We start from the raw sequence: 20,579 nt of genomic DNA on the forward strand, positions 1-20,579 counted from the left end.
CAAGCTTACCTCCACCTCTCCCTCGAGCTCTTCCAACAAATCCTCCCCGACTCCCCCACTGCTGCTGCTGCTGGTACTGTTCCTTTGACATGGCTACTTTTATTTCACACTGGAAATGGAAACTTAGAGTGAGATGCAATCAGCAAAGATAACCCCCAAACATCACCCTTAAACTTACAGAACACTAAACAAAAAATTGGATTTGGTCACCTTGGTGCCCTCCCTGAAAAAAAAATTGATAGCTTACACTGTCTAACCTGAAAACAGTTGAGACACACTAGAACCCATTCTGAAAAGAATGCTTGCTTCTTTGTATGCCTGTTTTCCCTTTGAACTAGACCTCTAGTCTATTCATGTGGGAAAAGTGAAATCAAACCAGAGCTTGGTCAACATGCTAAACTCAACTCAACTTTATTCTGAAGCTTCCACCACATATTTGTGCAAGTACCAGTCTAGCTACAATACGAGTATATGCTACCAGGTTGAAATTCAACCAGGTTTCTGAAAAGAATGCTTCCAACAAGGAAGCTTAACTTCCCATTTCATTTCAGTTTTGGAAGCTCTCTAAGACAAACTGACATTTGCTTATAACAAGCACGCACACAAAGACGCAGCTACCAGGAAAACCTGGTGCTGCCTGATACAGCAGATCAGTGACACAGCACTCCACCCACGCTGCTGGAGAATGTGGGAGCTGCACGATGAAACATGTGCTGGGGCCCAGCCCTCTCCCCATGGGGGTGCAGTACAAAACCTCACCTGAAATACCCCCCAGCTCAGAAACTAAGGTAACAGTCACCTATATAAATACTTTATGGGCCCAATGCCTACATGTGAAAAATAATGCTTACAGGTATTGGCAGACTATCATCCCCAAAGAAATGCAACTGAATGTAATTCCCTCTACGGTCATGGTCCAGTTTCTCTAGGAAAAAGCCACCTACTTTACTAAGACCAACGTTGTGGTATTTCTTTTCCATTATTTTCTTCACTGGTTCCTCTTCCTTGAAAGTAATGAAGCAAAATCCACGCCTCTTGTTAGTTTTGTTGTCCATGGGGAGCTCTATGGATTCGACCTGGTGGAAGACAGTGATTTTACCTTTTATCCTGCCATTCCCGTCACTGCAAAATCCTTCTAACAGGTCATACCTGTTAACTGAAATTATTTAGACTTGAATATGACAATGTGACCTGACTACAAATACAGAGTCAAAGTTCTCTGTACCTATGGCACACGAGACTTCCTAGGCAAACAGTAGTTAAAGTCTTTAGTCCAGAGTGAACTGTCTGTAAGTTTGTAAGAAGGCACATATTTAGCAACCAAATTCTTTGAACAGAGTTATGACCTGAAGCTGGCACCATCTGATAACCAATAGGGGAGCAGCAGCTGCAGCAAGTTCATACAAGACCAGCTTTTAAAAACTTCAGTGATACTTAGCTCATCTGCACCACCAAAAACTGGGGACAGAGAGACAGAGACTACACGGTTGCACAGAATTTAGGCAAATCTGTCTCAATCTGTGCTACAGGAGATGAGTTTGGGTGGCTGAAGAGCATCTCATTCAACTGACCAATGCTTTTTATTAATAAATTTGTGAAGACAGAACAAGTTCCACAAGTAAAAGCAGTTTGTTTCACCACATACCTCACCAAAACCTCCAAAATATTCCCGTATTTTCTCCTCAGGTGTGTCTGGAGATAAACCCCCAACAAAAATCTTTTTAACAGGTTCTTTTGTTTTCATGGCTTTAGCTCTTTTTGGATCAATGACCTTTCCATTCAGCTTGTGTTCTTTCTGGTCCATGACCTGAGGAAAATTAAAACACAATCTTACTCAGCTTAGTTAAAGCTAAATGTTTCACTGATGTTTTGAGTAATGCCAAATTTGCTTCAGTTTCAATACTTGAATCACAACAATAATTTGTTGCACAAAAACAAAGAGTTCTGCCATTTTTGATCACTACCACTGACAGAGACAGTTCTAATGACTGGAACCACCTATTACCCAGCAGAAGCAAGAGTATAACATTTCTCAAAATGTACTCTTCTCATCCTCAGACCTTATGAAGTTAAAAAAAATTTGTACTTTAGATATCACAAAGGTCATGAAGGTGAAAACTTTTCTGTGTGCTGTATCCACAGCATTTTAGAAAAGTTAACAGCTAATTTTCGCTTGGATAGAGCCCAAATGTATCAAAGCTGTCTGCTCTCCTCTAGGGGTTCACATTACAGCTCTGGAATGCAAAGACTGGAAGTCCTTTGCAAATGCTGCTGCCACAGCAGACATTTGTAAACTGTATTTTTCAACTGCCCAAGTCCAATGGCTCACAGAACTTGTACATGCCCAAATCCATACCCCAGGAATCACTGCTGGTCCTGGACACAGCATGACGAGTAAGATGTTCATAAAAGAAAGCATTTTCAACAAGCACATTAAACATGCTTCACCACTGAATCATCTTTACCAGAAGATGTACAAACAACATCTACAGTCATCCTAGTGAGTGCTTTATCTCTGATACCTGAATTTGAACGTGTTTATTGCACTAATCCTACCTTATCCACGCTCTCCGATTCTTTGAAGAGTACAAAGCCGAAGCCCCTTGATCTCCCAGTGATGGGGTCCAACTTCAGAGTGCAGTCCACAACTTCACCAAACTTAGAGAAGTAGTCCTTCAGATCCTTCTTCGTTGTGTCCCAGCTAAGGCCCCCAATGAACATTTTCCTGTTAAGACAAGTTGGTCAATCTGTAAATGTGTGTTACCCAAAATCCTGCACTGCCAAGCTTTATGAGCTCGATTACCCAATGCATGGAACTGGCAGGATTTTATCAGTCATGTCACTACACACGCACAGGCCTGCGCTTTTTTGACAACTTGCTTAAATGATTCTGGCCAGGACAGATAAAGACTTCCACATACACAAACATCTTTCAATGTCTTCTCCTGAGGCTGCTTACTCTGCTGTCCCAAGAAAGTACTAGTAGTGACAAAAAAGATATTTTACTACCTCTTTATATTCCCACCACAGGGTTAATTACATTCAGTTATCTGTGGAGCCTCCACACAAATGCTCAAGAAACACAAACAGGCAGGTTTGAAAGGAAGCGTGGTTACAACAGAAGCATTTATCTACTAGTCTGGACTGGGCATATGCCCAAATTAATAAACTAAAATAAATGAAGTTTAGTCAAATTCTCTTTCCCAGAAAGCTGTTAAGAAAAAGTAAAGTATTGAATAGTCAGAAGTTCTCTTTCCTCACAAAAACTTTATATAAACACCTGGCATAATCCATTATCAACAAGAGAATGTCTCTCCAATATTTCCATGATACCAGTGCTGCTGGGGAGATGTGTACAGCACATAATTCATAACCTATATTTTCAAAAGCACACTGGAAGCTTAGAATCAAATCATAACCATCCCACCATGTCAGACAGGCATAAAAAAAAATAAAAATTAAAAGAGGAAAATTCAAGCCAGTATACACATAAATGAAACATTCCAGGTTATGAGGCATAGGTCTTAGGAATACATTTAAAAGAAGATTTAATTTGAGATAATCTCTTCTAATACTGATAAAGATTTTACCATGAGCTCTAACCAAAAAATATTATCCACTGTGATCTATAAAAGCACTTTCTACAAAGCTGTGCCCTTTTTCACTGTCCCAACTTATTTCACAATCAGACACAGTTATCAGAAAACTTGAAAAACCACTGTATCATGTTCCAAACCCTTCCACTTCCCACGCACAAATATTCCTGCCAATCACGTAAAAGAGCATTGTATCTCCACAACTCAAACTCTCTCGAATCAAAAGCTGCTTGTGTGAACTACCTCTGTTGAATTAGCTGTGCTCTCACAGAACTAACAAGAGCATTCAGTTTCTGACAAACATCCATACAGATAAGGGGTTCAGGAGCTTCAGATGTTTTTACAACAAATCTCCAAATCTGTAAAGAAGGAGCACCAATCCCTTATCCTTTCAATTAGTTCCAGATTTCTCTTCAACAAAGTACCAGCCGTCCTTTCTATCTATGCCTTCTTACTGTCTTCATGGAAGAAATGGTCCACTCTGGTAACCCAGCAGCCTCATACCAGTACAGACAGTAAATCAAAGGAGCTTTCTGCCCTTTGTTCACCCATCATTAAGGCCCTTAGCTTGTTTGCTGTTCTGTGGAGGGTTTTTTAAGCAGACAAACAGAAGAGACAGAGGATGCAGCACTGTGTTTCTGACACATGGTGGGGAGTGATGCTCTAGCAGTTACTACTAAACTGACACTTGCTACACAAACCACCTGTCTCAATATTAACATACAGACCCTGCTTTGAACATGAGCTTGAAACCAACGGCCTCTGAAGGTTTTTTATCTCTCCACGCAATAACCACACCTTTGAGCCCAGTCACACAGCAACAAACCATGGCTGCTTCAGTCTGCCCCTACATAAACTACTGCTCCAAGGCAAAACTGAGCTCAGGTCAGGTCCACACCACAAGCATGAGCACAACAGTTCAGGAGCAGCGTCACAGTGCTGCCAAAAGCTTGTAAAATACATACATTTCCTAGCCCACAGTCTGTCTGGTCGAAGTCACATCAGCACATACAGTTTCCCAAAATAAGTGACCAGAAGTGCACTGGGAAAGCTTTCAAACCTCAGCTAAACAAAGTATCACAGATACGCTTTTTTCCCTTCACTACCAGAAACGTCGTCAAAACATTTTGCTTCCTGTACAGCATTAAGAATTGACAAGTCAGAAAGACTGAACTAGATTAAGTCAATGTGTGATACATATAATCACTGCCCAGTGTCACTGCACCGCTTAGAGGTAACTTTTTCTAGGCTCTGTTGCCTCAAAAGAACCTGAGTTTGCCCATGAAAACCCTTTAGTTGGTGTGTATTCAAGGGTAATAAGTAAAACAAATATACAAACTCCAAAGGTATTTGAAGCTGTTAAGAATAAATGGAAAGCAACCCATTTCAATTTTTTCTAATTCCAGCAAAATACTCAAAAAAGGGTTCCTGTTCTCTCTGTCTGCATTATCCCAGATTATTAACATCTCTCTCAGCAATATCCCAGGTCATTACAGAACGAAGAAGGCACTCAAGAAGGTTTTGCAGCAACACAGTAGCTAGTGATCCTTTATCCAGGTTATTTTCTGCCTTGACCAAAAACAGACCTGCAGCTCGAGTTTCTCACGAGCCCAACAGGAGACAGCAGGGTGTATCAGCCTGTCCTGTCACTGGATTTATAACACACAAATTTCACCGGCAATACAAAAGGGACACTGCTCCAAGCAGAGACCCTATGAAGATTAAAAGCTGTCTTTACTCTCCATAAAACAGAGTAACAGAACATGCTGAGTTGGAAGGGACCTATCAGAATCATCAAGTCCAACTCTCAGCCCTGCACAGAACACCCCAAGAGTCACACCATGTGCCTGAGAACATTTACCAAGTGCGTCTTGAACTCCGTCAGACTTGATGCTGTAACCACTTCCCTGTGGAGCCTGTTCCATTGCCCAACCACCCTCTAGGTGAAAAACCTTTTCGTGGTGCATAACCTGAATCCCCCAAGTTTTTTCGACTAAGATTCCAGCCTTTTCGACTTCTACTTCTCAAGTTCGGATACCACACCACCTAACACAACCCTCCCCAAAGCAAGTTCTGTGAGGAGCAGAGGCATGTTTTAGGCTGGGAAGAAGTCCCAGTGCCGGACGCCCCTGGCACACAGCTGATAGATACACTGTAATGTTTGCAGCACAGGGCAATGCTGCAACCAGAGCATTCGGCTACACCGAGTTACGGTTTTCACGCACGCACCGCACTTTAACTCATTGAAAAGGCATCGTCAGAAAGAAAAATAAGTACAAGGGGACTGCAGTTTGAGACAGATAACATCATTTGTACACGAAGGGACCAGACACCGCCCCCGCCACCCGGCCCGTGACGTCGCCGAGGCGCCAAGTAAACAAACAGGGCGGCGAACGGGGCCGGGCCGGGGGCGCCGGGCCCCTCCCGGGACACACAACCCACCCCCGCCGCTCACCCTTCGTCTTCCTCATTCTTGCTGGCATCGATCTTGGCTCCCTCCGACTCGATTCCGCCGCCGCCGCCTCCCCCATCGGTGCTCCCCGCCCCCGCCTGCCCCTCAGGCTGCTCCGCCGGCTCCGCCGCGCTACCCCCGGCGCCAGCCGCTACCGCCGCTGAGTCCAGAGCGAACTGCTGATCCGACATGGCGCCGCCGCCGCCCCGCACCGGCCACCCCGGTGCCGCCGCCTCCCCACCGAGGCCCCGGCCCCGCTGGCGGCCCCGGCCGAGCGCGCCGATCCCGCCGATCCCTCCTCCTCTTGCTCCCTGTTTTTAATGGCGCCGCCACCGACCCAACCTAAAATGGCGGCCGGAAGGAGCGCGGCGGGCGGGACACGTGACACCGCCCCCAGGGAGCCGTGAGGCGGCGCGGGGGGAGCTCCGGCACGGCCCCGGGAGCGGCCACAGCCTGGGGCCGACATGGATCGTCACAGACTCGATGGGGCTGGACTGGACCTCTGGAGATCGTCCAGTCCAATCCCTCCGCACAAGGCAGGGGCGTCTGGAGAGGGTGCCACAGGAACAGGTCGAGGCGGATTTGGAATAGCTCCATAGTTGGGAGACTCCACGACCTCCCTGGGCAGCTGTTGCAGTGCACTGCCGTCCTCAGCTTAAGAAGTCCTTCCTCGTGGTGTGCTTTGGTTTGTGGCCATTGCTCCTCGTCCTGTCACTTGACAGCACTGAAAAGTGGCACCATCGTCTTGGCACCTGCCTTTGAGATATTTATGTGCATTGCTGGGATCCCCTTCAGTCCTCTCTAGACTAAACAGGTCAAACTTCCACGGTCTCTCCTCCTAAGAGATGCTCCAGCGCCATCATCTTTGTGACCCTTCACTGGACCCTCTCCAGGAGCCCCTTGCCTTTCTTGAGCTAAGGGGCCCAGAGCTGGACACAGCTGCACTTCACTAGGGCCAATTAGAGAGGGAGGATCACAGATGGAAGTAAAACTTGGCTCTTAGTGGGGTTTTGTGTATTAGCAAACCACTGTAGCAATGAAGCAATGTCCTTGTGGCACAGGTCTCCCTCACCCCCTCAGCTGCTGAGGACAGTGCTAGATCCAGCTGCACTCATGAATGCAGCATATGAACTCAAGCCACAGCAGTGTCTCTTGCCGATTCTTCAGTCTGTAGTCAGTGACATCAGTGAGCTTTAATAAGCAAGGTTTATTTTGATGCTTTACTAGGTGTTTGTGCTGAGAAACAAACGAATCTTCAGGCAGACTGCTGCAATCCTTTTGCTGCAGACAAAATGCCTATGCTCCTTTACTCATCCCAACTACTCTCCCGATCCAGAAGTGTGCTGGGTTAATGCAGTGCTCTTTCTCCAGGAATTAGCCACTCAGGCTTTTAGTTGTTGCTTGCCAGCGTGCAGTAGCTGGGAAACCCATTTTCTGATGCAGGTGACAAGAGTCCAGTACAGCACTTAACTTGCACCAAGTTGTACAGAAAATAATTGCTGACCCTAAATAACTTGTAATGTCCTGCTGGGAATTGGAATAGAAGTGGTATAGGAAAGTAATTAAGCTAAGTTCTAGAATACTTGAGGTTTTAAGTGCTTGAAAACCTTGAAAAGCTCCAACTCAAGCAGTGCTATCAGCATTAAAAAGGTGCTGCTATAGGTTCTAGATCCCTCCTGAGATGTACAGAACTGCCAGCATTGTGCCACAGACCACTTTCTCCTCACTGCTGCAAAGGGCAGGACATGACTCTGCTGTCTTCTACAGTGGTGCCAATTCCAAGCACTCTGGTGCTCTCAGAACAGATCAGGAGGAAGAATGGGGTGTATGGACCTGTTCTCACAGTACCCCTTATCTCCAGAATGGTACCTGCCTTCCTATCCAAGTACAACTATAGTTACACCACTTTAAGGTGACAGCAAGACTACACACTCACTTAAGTAAGCATTTATTAGAGAATCTTTTAACATGAAATTATACAAATAAAGTTTGTATAAACACAAGTCCACATTGTGTCATAACATGAATGGCAAAAAGAAAGTAAAAACCATAAAAGAAAACTAGTCGGCCGCTATGTACAGTTGGACACAGTTGTGTCATACACTAAAAGTCTTTTACAAAATAGTCATTTCCTCTCACGAAGACCACCCTCCATTCACTCACAACGCGTTGCAAGATGGCTTTTTGTTGCAGTATCTCTACCTAAAAAATCAAGACAAAATGCATGTCAGATCTGTGACAGTTACTACAGAATTGTTAAAAGGTCCATTTTCATGAACTGCTTTAAGTCTTCTATATATTCCTTTCGTCACTGTTAAAGATCATATGCATATTTATTAAGGTAACGCAAGAAGTTTGTTTAGTTACCCATCAGTAATTTATTTTCCCAATTATTGCCATACAGCCCATCTAGGAGGCTGCTCCAAAACAACCACCCAACTTAGACAAGTAAGCAGGCTCTGGATCTCCTTCTTTTCCATTGGAAACACTGCCAAAAGGCTTTCTGATTATTCGTTTATACAACTAAACGACTTATGTGCAACACAAGTCAGGTCACTTTAGTTCAGACAGTCCATATGCATATGATCTTTAATGTTTATCCAGATTTAAAAGTTCGTTTTGGTTTGCAGATTTCACTATTAGCTATAAAAAGAAAAAAGCAAGCATTAAAATCTTAAAGAATGCACATTTAAAATGAGGTTCCACAATTGAAATACAACACTAAACAGAAGACCAAATGATTAAGCTGTAAAGGCATTTATGTACTTTAACTCCTGTAAAAAACCATTTAAGTTAAAGACACTTAATCTCCAAAAAAGATTAAAAAAAGAAGCCAAAGTCTGAAGTTTTCCACTTTAATCTTTACGCTGGTACATGAAGTTGGAAGAGACCATACCACAGGACAGCGTTTTCTGGTGTATGCCTTGCGCTCTGCCTGCAACGTGCGACCCCAGAGATAGACGTGGTCAGGGTGACACACGGCCTGCAATGAAGTTCCCGCTGGCGGGTACAAACAAGGTATAATGTCAGAGTTAGAAGACAACATTCTTGTTTTCCTTAAGTTGTACCCATTTCAGTACTTTACCTGTTAATACTTCTAATAAGTTTAATTATTCCTCTAGACCACCTGGTACACAACGCAAACCAGAAAAACTCTTATGTTTTTCTGAAGTAGTAAAGAAGATAAAGTCACATCTTTACAAAGTTAAAGATCTATAGACACGTAGGCAAAGCTGGTTTTAAAAAAAAAAGTATTTTTTAAGTTAACAAAAGCTTAATTAAAGGAAAAGTCATGCTAGGCAAGTTTTTACTCTTCGTTTGTCTATTGATCTTTAAATTAGATTAGACATAGTCGGAGTGGAGCTTGCGCCCATGTACACACCTGTTTGTCAGGTACTAGGTACTGCTTTAGTACGGCTGGTAGTTGTTTTGGTGGTTGCCGCCGCCACGGGATGCCTTCCCATATGTACTTTGTTGGCCTGGAGGTAGCATGTGGGGAAAAAACAGAACCCACAAGCATTAACATCCAGCCTCAGAAAGAGACTTCACATGCAGCAGCACACCAAGAGATCTCATCTTTAGAGCCATGTGCCGAGTAAGAGCAACGTTCCAGAGAGGGGATGAGGGCATCAAGATGAAGAATGAAGGCAAAACCACTTACCACTGTAATCTGTGTATCCAGGCCCATATCCATAGTTGGGATAGTTGTACCCAGAGTAGTCGTAGCCTCCATAGCCACTGTAGCTCTGATCACTGTAAGCACTATTGTAATTCCCATAGCCTTGATCGTAATAGTTATTGAATCCTTGGTTCCAGTTTTGTCCCTGACCTGAAACCAAGTATAGCAAGTGTAAGTTTCAAAACTTATTTCACTTCTCTCTTGCGCCCCTTTATCTAACTTTTTGGATATGAGAATAATCAGTAATTGGCTGAGCACCAAGCAACATCACCGGATGAGCCTTAAGGCGTGGTCTGAGTTGTGACTGCTTGACCTTTAAAGACTGAGATGCATTAACTTGTAACAAACAGCTGATTCCTTCTGATCCATCTGAAGTTGCAGCCAAGTGACCACCCTACTCCTCAGCAAACAGCTCCTGGTTTCTCGCCCAAGGCAAATTAAGCGTATCCCTTTCAAGCGAAAGTGTAACTGCGCTGGCTACACTGTCCACTAAGGGTGTACAAAAGCACCCTACATCCACCTTGCCCCTTCACCTTGAATCCGAGAAGAGGAAGAGATTCCTCAGCTCCAACACGTAACCATAACCACTAAAACACCATGTACTACCAGTCTACTTGACACGTTCGATTTAAGCGTGAGATCTGCACAGTCTGCAACCTGGAATATCTACAAACACCTGAGTGTTTGGTAAGTACTTATATTAATAGAACCATTGAAAACACTCACCCCGTCCACGCCCCCTTCCGCCTCCACGTCCACCAGAAGAATTGCTTTTCCCTCCTTTCTGCTGCTGCTGCTGCTGTCTGTACACTTCTTTGGGCTGTGCTACTTTGATCTCACACTGTAAGGACAGAAATCCATTAACTTATCACGAATTCCAAGAGTATTTTATGAGCTGCTTTCACAGAAGCCTACAGAGATAGATTTCACATGCTAAGAACAAGAGTTTTCCCACCTTGCCTGAACCAATCTGGTGGTATCTGCTCTCTAGTAACTTCTTTACTGGCTCTTCATCTGTGTATGTGATAAAACAGAAGCCCCTCCTTTCATTTGTCTTTGTGTCCATGGGAAGTTCAATGTTTTCAATCTGAAATCAAAATTAATACAAACAATGCAAGAAATCTGTAAGCAATTTTTTATGCCACCAGAACTGTTTGGCAGTGCAGAATCTATACTGATTACTTCTGGCAGCTATAAATCAGACCACTACAATTTTATGAAATCATTAACATATAGATTCAACTACGTCTAGTTTTGGCCAACTCCCTCCTCACAAGAGAGAGGCAAGACTACATTTGAGAATCAGAGGCGTTCTTATATGCCAATATACTATACCTCGCCAAAAGCACCAAAGTACTCCTTAATCTGTTCTTCAGATGTATCTGGACTCAGCCCACCAACAAACACTTTTTTGGGTGGCTCCTTCCCTTTCAGCGCTTTTGCCCTTTTAGGATCTATTAACTTCCCATCCAGTTTGTGTTCCTTCAGTTCCAACACCTAAAAAGCAGACAAAGGAACAAAGTCTCAGATCGCTACAGCTACACAAGCCGGCTTCACGCCATCGGTCCGCAGGAAAAGCGCCCACCTTCTCCACGCTGGCAGCGTCCTTGAAGAGCACGAACCCAAACCCCCTCGACCTTCCAGTGACCGGGTCTGTTTTGATCGTGCAATCCACAACCTCGCCAAACCGCGAGAGATACTCCGTCAGGTCCTTCTTGCTGGTGTCCCAGCTGAGGCCTCCGATGAACATTTTCCTGGAGGACGGGAAACGCGTACGGACACGGGTGAGGGAGCGACGGGGGAGCCCCCCCCGCGCCCCCATAGGCTGCCGGTGACGTCAGGGCCCCGACCGCCCCCCCCCCCCCCCCCCGTCCGTGTCCCCGCCCCGCGGAAACTGGGTCACCCGCCCGGGACACAAAAGGCGGGCGCGGCCGTGGTGCGGGAAGGGAAGGCCGCGCTCTCCCCAGACACCGAGCCACCCCCGCAGGGCGGGCGGCGGAGATGGGCGCGCGACTCCCCCACACCTCCCCCCCGCGCCACGTCCCCGGCCCTACCCGTCGTCCTGCTGGTTCTTGCTCGCGTTGATCTTGGAGCCCTCGGCGAATTCCTCCTGGCCGCCGCTCATCTCGGTCGAGTCCTCCATGGCGGGGCGAGGGCGGCGGGGGTGCTCGTGCGAGCGGCGGAGAGTGCGGAGACCTGCGCCCGGCAGAAAATGGCGGCGGAAGAGATCCGGGCACCGCCTGCGCCTCCCTTATATACCCGCTCCGGCAGCCAATCAGCGCCGCTTTCCCGCCCGGCGCCGCAGCGCCCCCGGCGGCTCGCGGCGGGGCTGCGGCAGCCGCCCTGCGGCCGCCATCGCGCGGGCCGGGCCGGGCCGGGCCGGTGCCGCTGCTGGGGCGGGCACGGGCACCGCCGCACCGGGCACCGGGACGGGCGGGCGCCGGGGCTGGGCGGGCCGGCCGGCCAGGGGTGGGTTGTAACGCGTAAGCCAGAAACGCCGTTCAGGCGGCGGCGGGGCGGGGCGGGGCGGGCGCTCCGTGGGCGGGCACAGCCGGCGCGGCGCTCCCCGCCGCCGCCGCCGCGCGACCCCGGTGCGCCCCACGTGCCGCCGCCGCCGCCATGGGCGTGCTGCCGGTGCCGGCGGAGGGGCGCGCTATCCTGCTGGACATCGAGGGCACCACCACCCCCATCGCCTTCGTCCAGGTGAGACCCGGTGGCCGCCGGCACCGCGGGGGGCTCCGGTAGCATCGCCGCTTCTGTCGTGACCGCCCAGCCCTGGCGTCGCGGGGCGCTCCCATAGCATCGCCGTTCGTACCGTGACCTCCCCGGGCCTGGCAGCTCGCCTCAAGATAGGCCGAGGTGCCGCCGGGAGCGAAAGCCGTGACCCATTTTCTGCGTTTTTCCGAATAATGCTCAGGAGAAAATACGCCTTGTCTTGCCGATCGGCCGCCCCTCTGGTGGGCTGGGGAGCAGGTCACTACCGCGGAGATTCGGGCAGGTCAGGGATTTTTTTCATGGATATAGGGCAGTTGGAGTGCTCGCAGCAGCCTCATCCGGGAAAAGCCCTCGAGCATCGCTGTTCCTTTGATGGCTGGAGCTGCGGCACCGCACCCGGGTCTGCAGAGAGCCTCAAGTGCCATCTCTTTGAAGTACGATGCTTCTTGGCCTTAATTTTAGTGATTAGCAATTCGCGGTAATCGGTAGTTCTCGGGGTTATCCGCTGTCTTTTCCCTTGGGGTGCAGCCAAATGCCCCCGGTGTGCCGGAGGAGCGCGTCCGGCACTGCGGGCGGGCAGCGCAGGGGACACGCCACAAACACTGTAGCGACAGCGAATGCACGAGTGGCTTCCCTTGCCTAGGAAAAAGCTTAAGACTGCTGGAAATGCCGGTTTCGGTGCAGAACCGAGGGGACCGAGACGTCTCAGAGTCATAGGCGCTTGGAGAACAGCGAATTGTGATAGCCGCGGGTCCCTCCTCTCCGGGAGGCTTTGGGTTCGCGGGAGGGAGCGGCTTGCTAAAACAGCGAAGGGATGTATCCCTTCTCCTGCCGTTAATTAACCTGGATTTTTCCCTGAGACACTATAGCTTTTGGTAGATCTTTGCAGCCAGTGGCTTACAAAGGTGACCCACATGGCAGGTGAAGGCTCCTGCCAGGACTTCTAGAGGCTTCTGCTAACACAGTTTACCAGATGAACAGCATGACCTATATCTTTCCTATCCACGTTTTTCCAGTGCTCTTAAGGAAACATCAGGCCTAGATGGCATTACAGCTGCCTCCCTCTGCTCAATATCTTTCAATTCAGACAGTTTGGACAGCTCAGGTTTCTTACTAAACATCTAACAGAGCCACTAATTTGTTTCTGTCCACCTTGAAGCTGTTTTGCAGTTGTGCAAACAACATGCCATGCACCTGAGACTTTGGGCTTCCACACAGTCTTTCTGTTGCAGGGAGGCCAAATGAGTTTTGGTTCTCAGTAAAATTCAGTTTGCTGGAAATCCTGTAAATGCTTGGAACAAGGTATTTCATTTGGTCTCTCAGTTGACCTCTGTTTGCCTTTGAAAGGTCCACTGATGGTTCAGCAGACACTTTATTCTTCAATATTAAACAATTTTACTTAATCCTTTCTCTAATGTTGGAATTGCTGAGTCTGCAGAGTAAGGAAATAGAATGAGTCAGTTGATGGGTGGATTAAGGAAAGATACCAGAAAAGAGAGTTATTTGGAGTCTTTCTTCCATACAGACTCCTGGCCTATTAAACTTGGCACATCATTGACTGGGATCACTTTTGACATCCATAAACCATCTGTCCCACTAGCTGTCTGCTACTCCAGCTGTCACGTGGGTGTCCCCTCTTAGTTCACAGACCAATGCATTTGCCAGTGGACCAATACTTTCACCCTTTTAAAATCCCCCAAGTCACAGAATCTACTGGTCTTTCTGTTTGGAAGTTTTTCTTAGCCAGCACAAGAGTATGAAACACTGCTTTTGAAAAACAATTGGGTCCTTTTGACATCTGAGTTGTAAAGGAGGTTAAACCAAGCCAGCAAATCAGCTGCATTTCCCAGGGGATTCTCTTTAATTTCCTCCATGATTTAAAAGATAGTTTGAAATTTAAGGAAATGAGAGAGTATGAGGGGGCATTACAAGGCTTTTGATTTCCCTAGACAAATTTGTTTTAATTCTTTAGGCAATTTGCAATTTTTTTAAAAAAAATACAACATGGAAAACATAATGTTAGAGCAATAGAAAATCCTGCAGTTCTGCCTCCATATCACACTCTCAGGACCACTGCTTTCTTAATTCAGTAACAAGCTAAAGATGACATACAACAGAAAACAAGAGACTATGGGCAATTTTTTAGGAGAGGTGAGTTCGGGTTAGATTTTCCCAATTAAGAAAAGCTCAGTTCTCTATCCAAAGGAAGGACTTACCTGCCCTTCTCCTTGACCTGAGGCTTTTCCCGCACCCGGAGATGCATGGTGGCTGCTTGTGGCTTCTGACTCGTGAAACACCACTAATGAGAGCAATTCGTAATTATTTCTGGTTGCCCTTGGGATCTCCGTGAAGGTTTGTAATTTTCCTGTGGCACTTTTCCCAAACCCCATTTAATTTCATTTGCAAGACTCTCCTGTGGAGTTCGGTGTCACTGGACCTGGCTTTTAATTTTAAAAGGTCCTCTAGCTTTGGTGAGAGATTGAGATGTGTTTTCAGAATGACCTTTGCTAGGACAAGTGCACCATCAAAAATACAATAGCATAACTTAGCTGTTTAGATTACATTGTTGGCCTTATACTCCTCAGCTGGTGGGAGTATGGGGTCACTTGTGCCATTTGAGACATTTTTTGGCAAGTTCAGGGAAAGTTATCACCCACCTTTCCATCACAGGCTTTAAAACTTTCAGCTATGTAAACGTTTGTGTAAAAAAAATCCACCGGCACTGATCCCGGCCTGAGGCTGGCTCAGTCCTGTGCCCAGGCAGACACCCTTGTCAGGAAGTTTCACCAGCTGCAGCACTGTAGGGGAAGCTTAAGTTCGGAAAATAACTGTACACGGCAGCATGTGCGAACGGTTCCTTTTAAAGCCAGTCAGCCTTACCTCTGCCAGGTTAAAGGAGCAGCCTGTTTTTCTGCCAGGAGACCTTGTTCCCTTACATCAAAGACAACGTGAAGGAGTATCTGCGTGCTCACTGGGAGGAGGAGGAGTGCCAGCGGGATGTCGGACTTCTGAGGAAACAGGTTAAGTAGCAGAGTTATTCCGTTTCTCTGCATTTTCATAGCGTGCCCGAGGCTTCAAGTCACTCGGATTCTCCCAGTCACCCCACATTTGTCCCCGTCTCTGCCCTCATCCATGGAGGCCAGTTGACTCAATGGTTGGATTCTCCCCCATCCAAAGCCTGGGGTTGTGCTTGGCAGGCAGCAGCTTCCCTCAGCACATCTTGCTCTTCAGAGCCCCTGGGCAGCTGTTGAGCCAAGACTTTCCAGCTTTTTGCCTGCACTGTGCCCTTCTCTTGTTGAATCCAAACCTCTTTTGGGAAGCAGCACAGGGGAATGGCAGAGCACTTGTTCCACACAGGGCAGTAGATGCTGCCTCTGTACAGGGACACAGCATCAATTTGAGACTGGTGACTGAAGCCAACAGATGCATTTGCTTCTTTGCCTGAATTACAGTATTTATATACTTAAGCATAGTTCTCATTAGACTATTTACAAATGGTTATAGTAATGCTAATTGTTTGGTTTGGAAAGTACAATCCAAACAAGTATTTCTAAACACAACTGAAGTCTCAGTTTTCCATTGAGAAAAGCATTCAAACAACATTGTACCCCATTGTAAAACCCTGTAATTGTGAAGAGTAGTTCAAGCAGTGTCCCGCACAGGGGTGCATGGAGGCAGGTGTCAGACCACTTTCCTACATTAGAGGTGTTGAAATTGCTCCACCTCTTCCCTCCCCTCTATTTATCACAGATGATTGCACAGAATCAGAAAATTCAGAGTTGGAGGGCACCCACAATGATCAGCAAGCCCAACTCTTTAGGGAACAGCCCTTGCAGGGATCAAACCCACAACCTTGGCATTGTTAACACCATGCTGTAACACCACTTTGCAGGCTCAGGAGGACTCCAGCCTGGACGGGGTCGTGCCGATCCCTTTGGAGAGCGGCAGCGGGGAGGAGGAGCTGGAGCGCGTCATCCAGGCGGTTGTAGACAACGTGCACTGGCAGATGTCCCTGGACAGGAAGACCACGGCACTGAAGCAGCTGCAGGGCCACATGTGGAGGGCAGCCTATGCCACCGGGCACGTCAAAGGAGAGTGAGTAATTGTGTGAGTAGTTGTGTGCCCCCTCCTGGGGGGCAGGTATGGGGGGGCATCTTTACTAAAAGTTGCAAAATAGCTGCATAAGCTGTTCCGGAACAGCCCCGCTTACAAATACAAGTGGCATCACTAGCTCAGCAGATAAGCCGGTATTTGAGAGATTTCTTGGTAAACCAAGAGTCTAAGACACAAGTATGAGCTTCTTAGAGTACTCCGTCTTGCATTTTTTATCCCCAGATTACACTCTTATTTTGGAACAAGTATAAACAAACAAGGGTTGTAGGGTCAGACCCTTTCAGTTGTTTCCTCCTGCTTTGTCTTTTACCTGTGTGTTTCCTGCCTTTCCACTTCTTTTTGTCTTCAGTTCCTTTTTATGTTTCAGCCACAACATAGGAATGCATAAATAGGGACAACTGAAATTAAGCTTGATCTTATTTAAGAGATACTTGGTTAAACTATGCATTTCAGGTCTCTTAAGTAAGTAAAACAAGCCCATAAATTCACAAAGTGTTTTGTCAAATGAGGAAGAAGAAAATGAGTTCACAGAAAAATGTAAATATCCGTCAGAGAAAGTAACAAAACCCAAAAACAAGTCAAGAGAGGCAGATATCCTGTTGGTTTTGTTTTTAAAAACAAGGCTAAATTGCTGTACAGTGACCCAAAAACCGTGGAGAAAGCTGCCTGCTTGGCTGCATCCAAGGAGTGAGATCTCTAAAATCTCCTTGCCCAGCTCTGCAGTACCTGCTGCTGAAAGAGACTGCCTGCTTCCAGAAGCCCTGAGCAGATTGAAAATGAAGTCCCCTTGCAAACTAATGGGACTAAACTGTGACAGTGCCTGGCTAATGATGTCCCTCCAGGTGCCTCTGGGTTTGCCCTTACCTGCTGCCCTGTTTTGCTCCAGAATCTTCGAGGACGTTGTTCCAGCCATCCGGAAGTGGCGGGAAGCAGGGATGAAGGTCTATATCTACTCTTCAGGCAGCGTCGAAGCCCAGAAGCTTCTGTTTGGATACTCTACAGAAGGTGATATCCTAGAGGTAGATAACCTTACCACCTTCCTTACAGCTTCTCCCCCTGCAGAGCACTCCCCTCACAACCTCCCTTGCTGTAACACCTTGTGAATGAATTCTGTGACAGGAAGATGGGGCAGTGGGTTTGATCCATGGGAACTCAGCTCAGTTGACTGTGAGAGCATGGCTGCACCAACCCCTCATTACTGTGGCAGAAAGGGAGGGAGGGAGGTTGATCCCCGCTCTTCAGGTGACACTCAGCAATGGCCTGTCCTTCTCTCTTTCAGCTCTTTGATGGCCACTTTGATACCAAAATAGGCCCCAAGGTAGAAAGTGAGAGCTACAGGAGGATTGCTGCCAGTATTGGGTGCGCCACCAACAACATCCTCTTCCTGACAGATGTCCCTCGAGGTACGTGACCTGCCAGTCCTACTGGCTCTCACCTGTGCAGGGGAGGCAGGTGCTCTTCAGAGGTGTGCTGCTGACTTCTCACAAGCACCCCAGAAACACTTCAGCAGCTTCCCTCTAGCTGCTGCCATCCTTTACACACCCGGGCCTGCACGTAGCCATGGGATGTCCGTGTGCAGCACTGCAATGAGGGAAAATAGGTCAAGTAGAAAACCTGCCTTTGCACTAACCAGGAAAGAGAGACTGCCGAAGCAGAGCTGAAGCATGCCCCATTTACAAACAGGGTCAGTGGTTTGGCTGGCGCTCAGGGGAAATGATGGTGTTTGCTGTGTTGCTACGTGGCTGGTTCTTTGTGCCAGTCATGGTTAGGCTGTGTTCAGCAGCAGGAAAACATTGCTTCAGGTTGCCAAGACTTGACCCCTGGAAAGTCAGGCTTGAGAAGCTAATTTAATTTCCTGCTTTTGCTGGAAACGTCTTTCTGGCAGAAATGGCACTGGGTCTCAGTCTAAGCCAGCTCAGTCCCTGGAGTTAGTCCTTACCTCCTCCTCAGCCTTGGCAGCAGAGCTGGTGGGAGCTTGTAGTTACCTCCTTTTCCCTGGATCCAGTGGCCTTCTGTGCTCAGGGAGCTAAAAAGCAGCTTGTGAGAAGAGACTGGGGGAGGGGGGTGTTTGACTCACAAATGCCACAGGCTGACCACAGCCTCATGACAGGAATGGAGCTGATGGAGCAGGAATCAAGCTGATGGTGTGTGCTGCCTGCAAGGTGCCTTGGACAGCCATCAGCTGGCAGAGGCAAGGGGATGGTAAGACAGCCAGCTCCTGTTCATTCCTGCAGCTACAGCCATCCACAGCAGGTCTGCCAGGGGCTGGTTCCTCTCTAGAGCCCTGCCATGTGAAAACACTGCTTTCTCAGTCTCAGCCTTTAAAAGCACCCAAGTGTTTTGGGGCATCCTCAAGCCTTAAGGACCCTGATGTGAAGAGGTCAGTAAGCAGCTCTCACCTCCACTCTCCTCGCTCTGTTTGTTTCAGAAGCCAATGCAGCCGAGGAGGCGGACACTCACGTGGCTGTGGTGATCAGACCAGGCAACGCAGGACTGACAGACGATGAGAAATCCTATTACAGCCTCATCTCATCTTTCACTGAACTTTTCTTGCCTTCCTCCACTTAGGGAAAGCAGTGCACGCACAAAAGACTGTGCTTCACCTAATTGTCCTTGTGAAATGTTAGGTAATTTTGTCCATAATCAGAATTTCAAACCAAATCCACATTATGTCTTGGGCCTCATGCAGGCAGGTATGGATGGAGAGTGTGGTGTGGGGTCCCTTGTGCAGTAGGACAGAGGCCTGCTGCCAGCTGGAGCTGGGAACAGGGCAGGGAGCAGCATCCATGAGCCCTGCTGTTCCTTCCCTTTCCTGGCTAGCAGTTAGCTAAGGGAATGCTTCCTTCAGACTCATCCTCTGAAATCTGATGCCAAGAGGCCCAACTGTGAGCTCTGTCATTTTTAGAAGCAGTCTACAAACAAGGTTTATGTCCCCTTGTCCCAGAGGGAGTGCTGGGGGACCAAGGAGGGATATGTGAGCTTCTACCTGCAGATAGGATTTCTGGCTAAGTCAAAAATATTCACAGTTAGGATTCTCAAAGGAAAATGCCAGTTGTGGGCTATAATGCAGTAGGTTTGGGCTGCCACAGAAAGAGCCAAGCACTTTAGACAAGGACCAATGTGTATCTTGGCTGTGTCTGCAGCAGCTCTAGGTACCAAACAGTACAACTTGCATATGGAAGCTGCTTAGAGCTCCACAGCCAGCCTAACACAGAATGGAGTATATATAAATACAGCTTTAAAAATTAAAATGTGGACACACTTCACTGCTGCATCACGGTGCTGGGCTGTGGGATACAACTTGACAGCATTTCTGAAGTATCTCAGCACTGACCCATGGAGCTCCTCCTCCAGCCAACATCACCCAGTCACATGTTCATAGCACTGGTCAGCTGTGAGCAAACCTTGACAAACTGCTCCCGAGGGCAGACATCCTGCTGCATCTGATGAGAATTAACCCCCTGACCTTTCCACCTTACCTAAATTATGCTAATGTAGTAAATAAAACCACAACTTTGCTTTCATTGTGTTCACTCCATCACAACATTTAGTCTTCCTGTCTTAACACTTGTGATCCCAGCACCTAAAAGGCAAATTTTATTATTTCTAAACCTGTGAACACTGTGTTCCTGCTTTCACCTTCCCCAGTCCTTTAAAACAGCAGCCTTGTCCTGCCAAGGAAGCTGTACTACCTCCCTGACTATTTTAGGATTTCATTTCTGGCTCAGGGCAGGAGTGAGAGCCACAGGTAGGTTATACCTGGTAGTAGTGGAGTCAGAGGCAGTCTGAAACTCCTCTCTGAAATCCCCATGTCCCCTTTCCCTGCTGCTGGCACTTCATGCACACGTGTCTTGTCCTGACAGCCAGACAGAATATTAATATGTGCATGCTGCCTTCTTGAGCTCTGATCTACACCTACAGCTGTCCCTGTTGAGGGAGGCTGATGGGTAAAGAACAGGAGACAGGCACTTGGAGAGGAAACCACACTGTGCCAGCATGGCCTTTCTAAAAATTTAATAGTAGC

General features: G+C 47.5%; 3 protein-coding genes across 6 annotated transcripts in view; 1 reads left to right on the forward strand and 2 right to left on the reverse strand.

Annotated features, from left to right (window-relative positions):
* HNRNPD (heterogeneous nuclear ribonucleoprotein D) overlaps positions 1 to 6,254 on the reverse strand; it is an 8,992-nt gene extending 2,738 nt beyond the window's left edge. For all 3 annotated transcript variants that reach the window (XM_088056632.1, XM_005530304.3, XM_088056631.1), the window contains exons 1-5: positions 6,052 to 6,254; positions 2,557 to 2,725; positions 1,646 to 1,807; positions 945 to 1,076; positions 10 to 109 (exon numbers count right to left, since the gene is read on the reverse strand). In XM_088056632.1, coding sequence (XP_087912758.1) covers positions 10 to 109; positions 945 to 1,076; positions 1,646 to 1,807; positions 2,557 to 2,725; positions 6,052 to 6,239 — 751 coding nt within the window. In that variant the 5' untranslated portion in view covers positions 6,240 to 6,254. The remainder of the gene's footprint in view (positions 1 to 9; positions 110 to 944; positions 1,077 to 1,645; positions 1,808 to 2,556; positions 2,726 to 6,051) is intronic.
* A 1,726-nt stretch (positions 6,255 to 7,980) lies between these two features.
* Positions 7,981 to 11,967, reverse strand: HNRNPDL (heterogeneous nuclear ribonucleoprotein D like). Of its 2 annotated transcripts, XR_001331978.2 has the most exons (9): positions 11,782 to 11,967; positions 11,313 to 11,481; positions 11,063 to 11,224; positions 10,683 to 10,814; positions 10,454 to 10,568; positions 9,710 to 9,877; positions 9,431 to 9,527; positions 8,945 to 9,048; positions 7,981 to 8,250 (listed from the first exon to the last, which is right to left on the reverse strand). XR_001331978.2 is itself a non-coding variant. In XM_005530307.3 (8 exons), the coding sequence occupies exons 1-7, from the start codon at positions 11,868 to 11,870 to the stop codon at positions 9,457 to 9,459; spliced, it is 906 nt and encodes a 301-aa protein (XP_005530364.1). In that variant the 5' UTR covers positions 11,871 to 11,967; the 3' UTR covers positions 7,981 to 8,250; positions 9,431 to 9,456. The 2 variants fall into 2 exon arrangements, 1 of the variants encoding a protein (XP_005530364.1); XM_005530307.3 differs by lacking the exon at positions 8,945 to 9,048.
* A 331-nt stretch (positions 11,968 to 12,298) lies between these two features.
* On the forward strand, positions 12,299 to 20,079 carry ENOPH1 (enolase-phosphatase 1). The gene is made up of 6 exons (XM_014259025.2): positions 12,299 to 12,430; positions 15,361 to 15,462; positions 16,335 to 16,537; positions 17,442 to 17,574; positions 17,835 to 17,958; positions 18,984 to 20,079. Exons 1-6 carry the CDS (start codon positions 12,347 to 12,349, stop codon positions 19,121 to 19,123), a joined length of 786 nt encoding a protein of 261 aa, XP_014114500.2. The 5' UTR covers positions 12,299 to 12,346; the 3' UTR covers positions 19,124 to 20,079.
* The last annotated feature ends 500 nt before the right edge of the window (positions 20,080 to 20,579 follow it).

The sequence above is a fragment of the Pseudopodoces humilis genome, chromosome 6 (genome assembly GCF_049639895.1).
Source record: "Pseudopodoces humilis isolate 2021_Gansu_Grassland_sample_001 chromosome 6, ASM4963989v1, whole genome shotgun sequence".
NCBI classification, from domain to species: domain Eukaryota; kingdom Metazoa; phylum Chordata; class Aves; order Passeriformes; family Paridae; genus Pseudopodoces; species Pseudopodoces humilis.

Excerpts from the sequence above, each read along its gene's own strand:
- ENOPH1 (XM_014259025.2), top strand. The coding sequence starts at position 12,347 with ATGGGCGTGCTGCCGGTGCCGGCGGAGGGGCGCGCTATCCTGCTGGAC. Across the intron at positions 12,431-15,360 it reads CCCCCATCGCCTTCGTCCAG|GAGACCTTGTTCCCTTACAT; the intron begins GTGAGACCCGGT and ends TTTTTCTGCCAG. Across the intron at positions 15,463-16,334 it reads TCGGACTTCTGAGGAAACAG|GCTCAGGAGGACTCCAGCCT; the intron begins GTTAAGTAGCAG and ends ACCACTTTGCAG.
- HNRNPDL (XM_005530307.3), bottom strand. The coding sequence starts at position 11,870 with ATGGAGGACTCGACCGAGATGAGCGGCGGCCAGGAGGAATTCGCCGAG. Across the intron at positions 10,815-11,062 it reads ACTTTGGTGCTTTTGGCGAG|ATTGAAAACATTGAACTTCC; the intron begins GTATAGTATATT and ends TTTTGATTTCAG. Across the intron at positions 9,878-10,453 it reads CGGAAGGGGGCGTGGACGGG|GTCAGGGACAAAACTGGAAC; the intron begins GTGAGTGTTTTC and ends ACTTGGTTTCAG.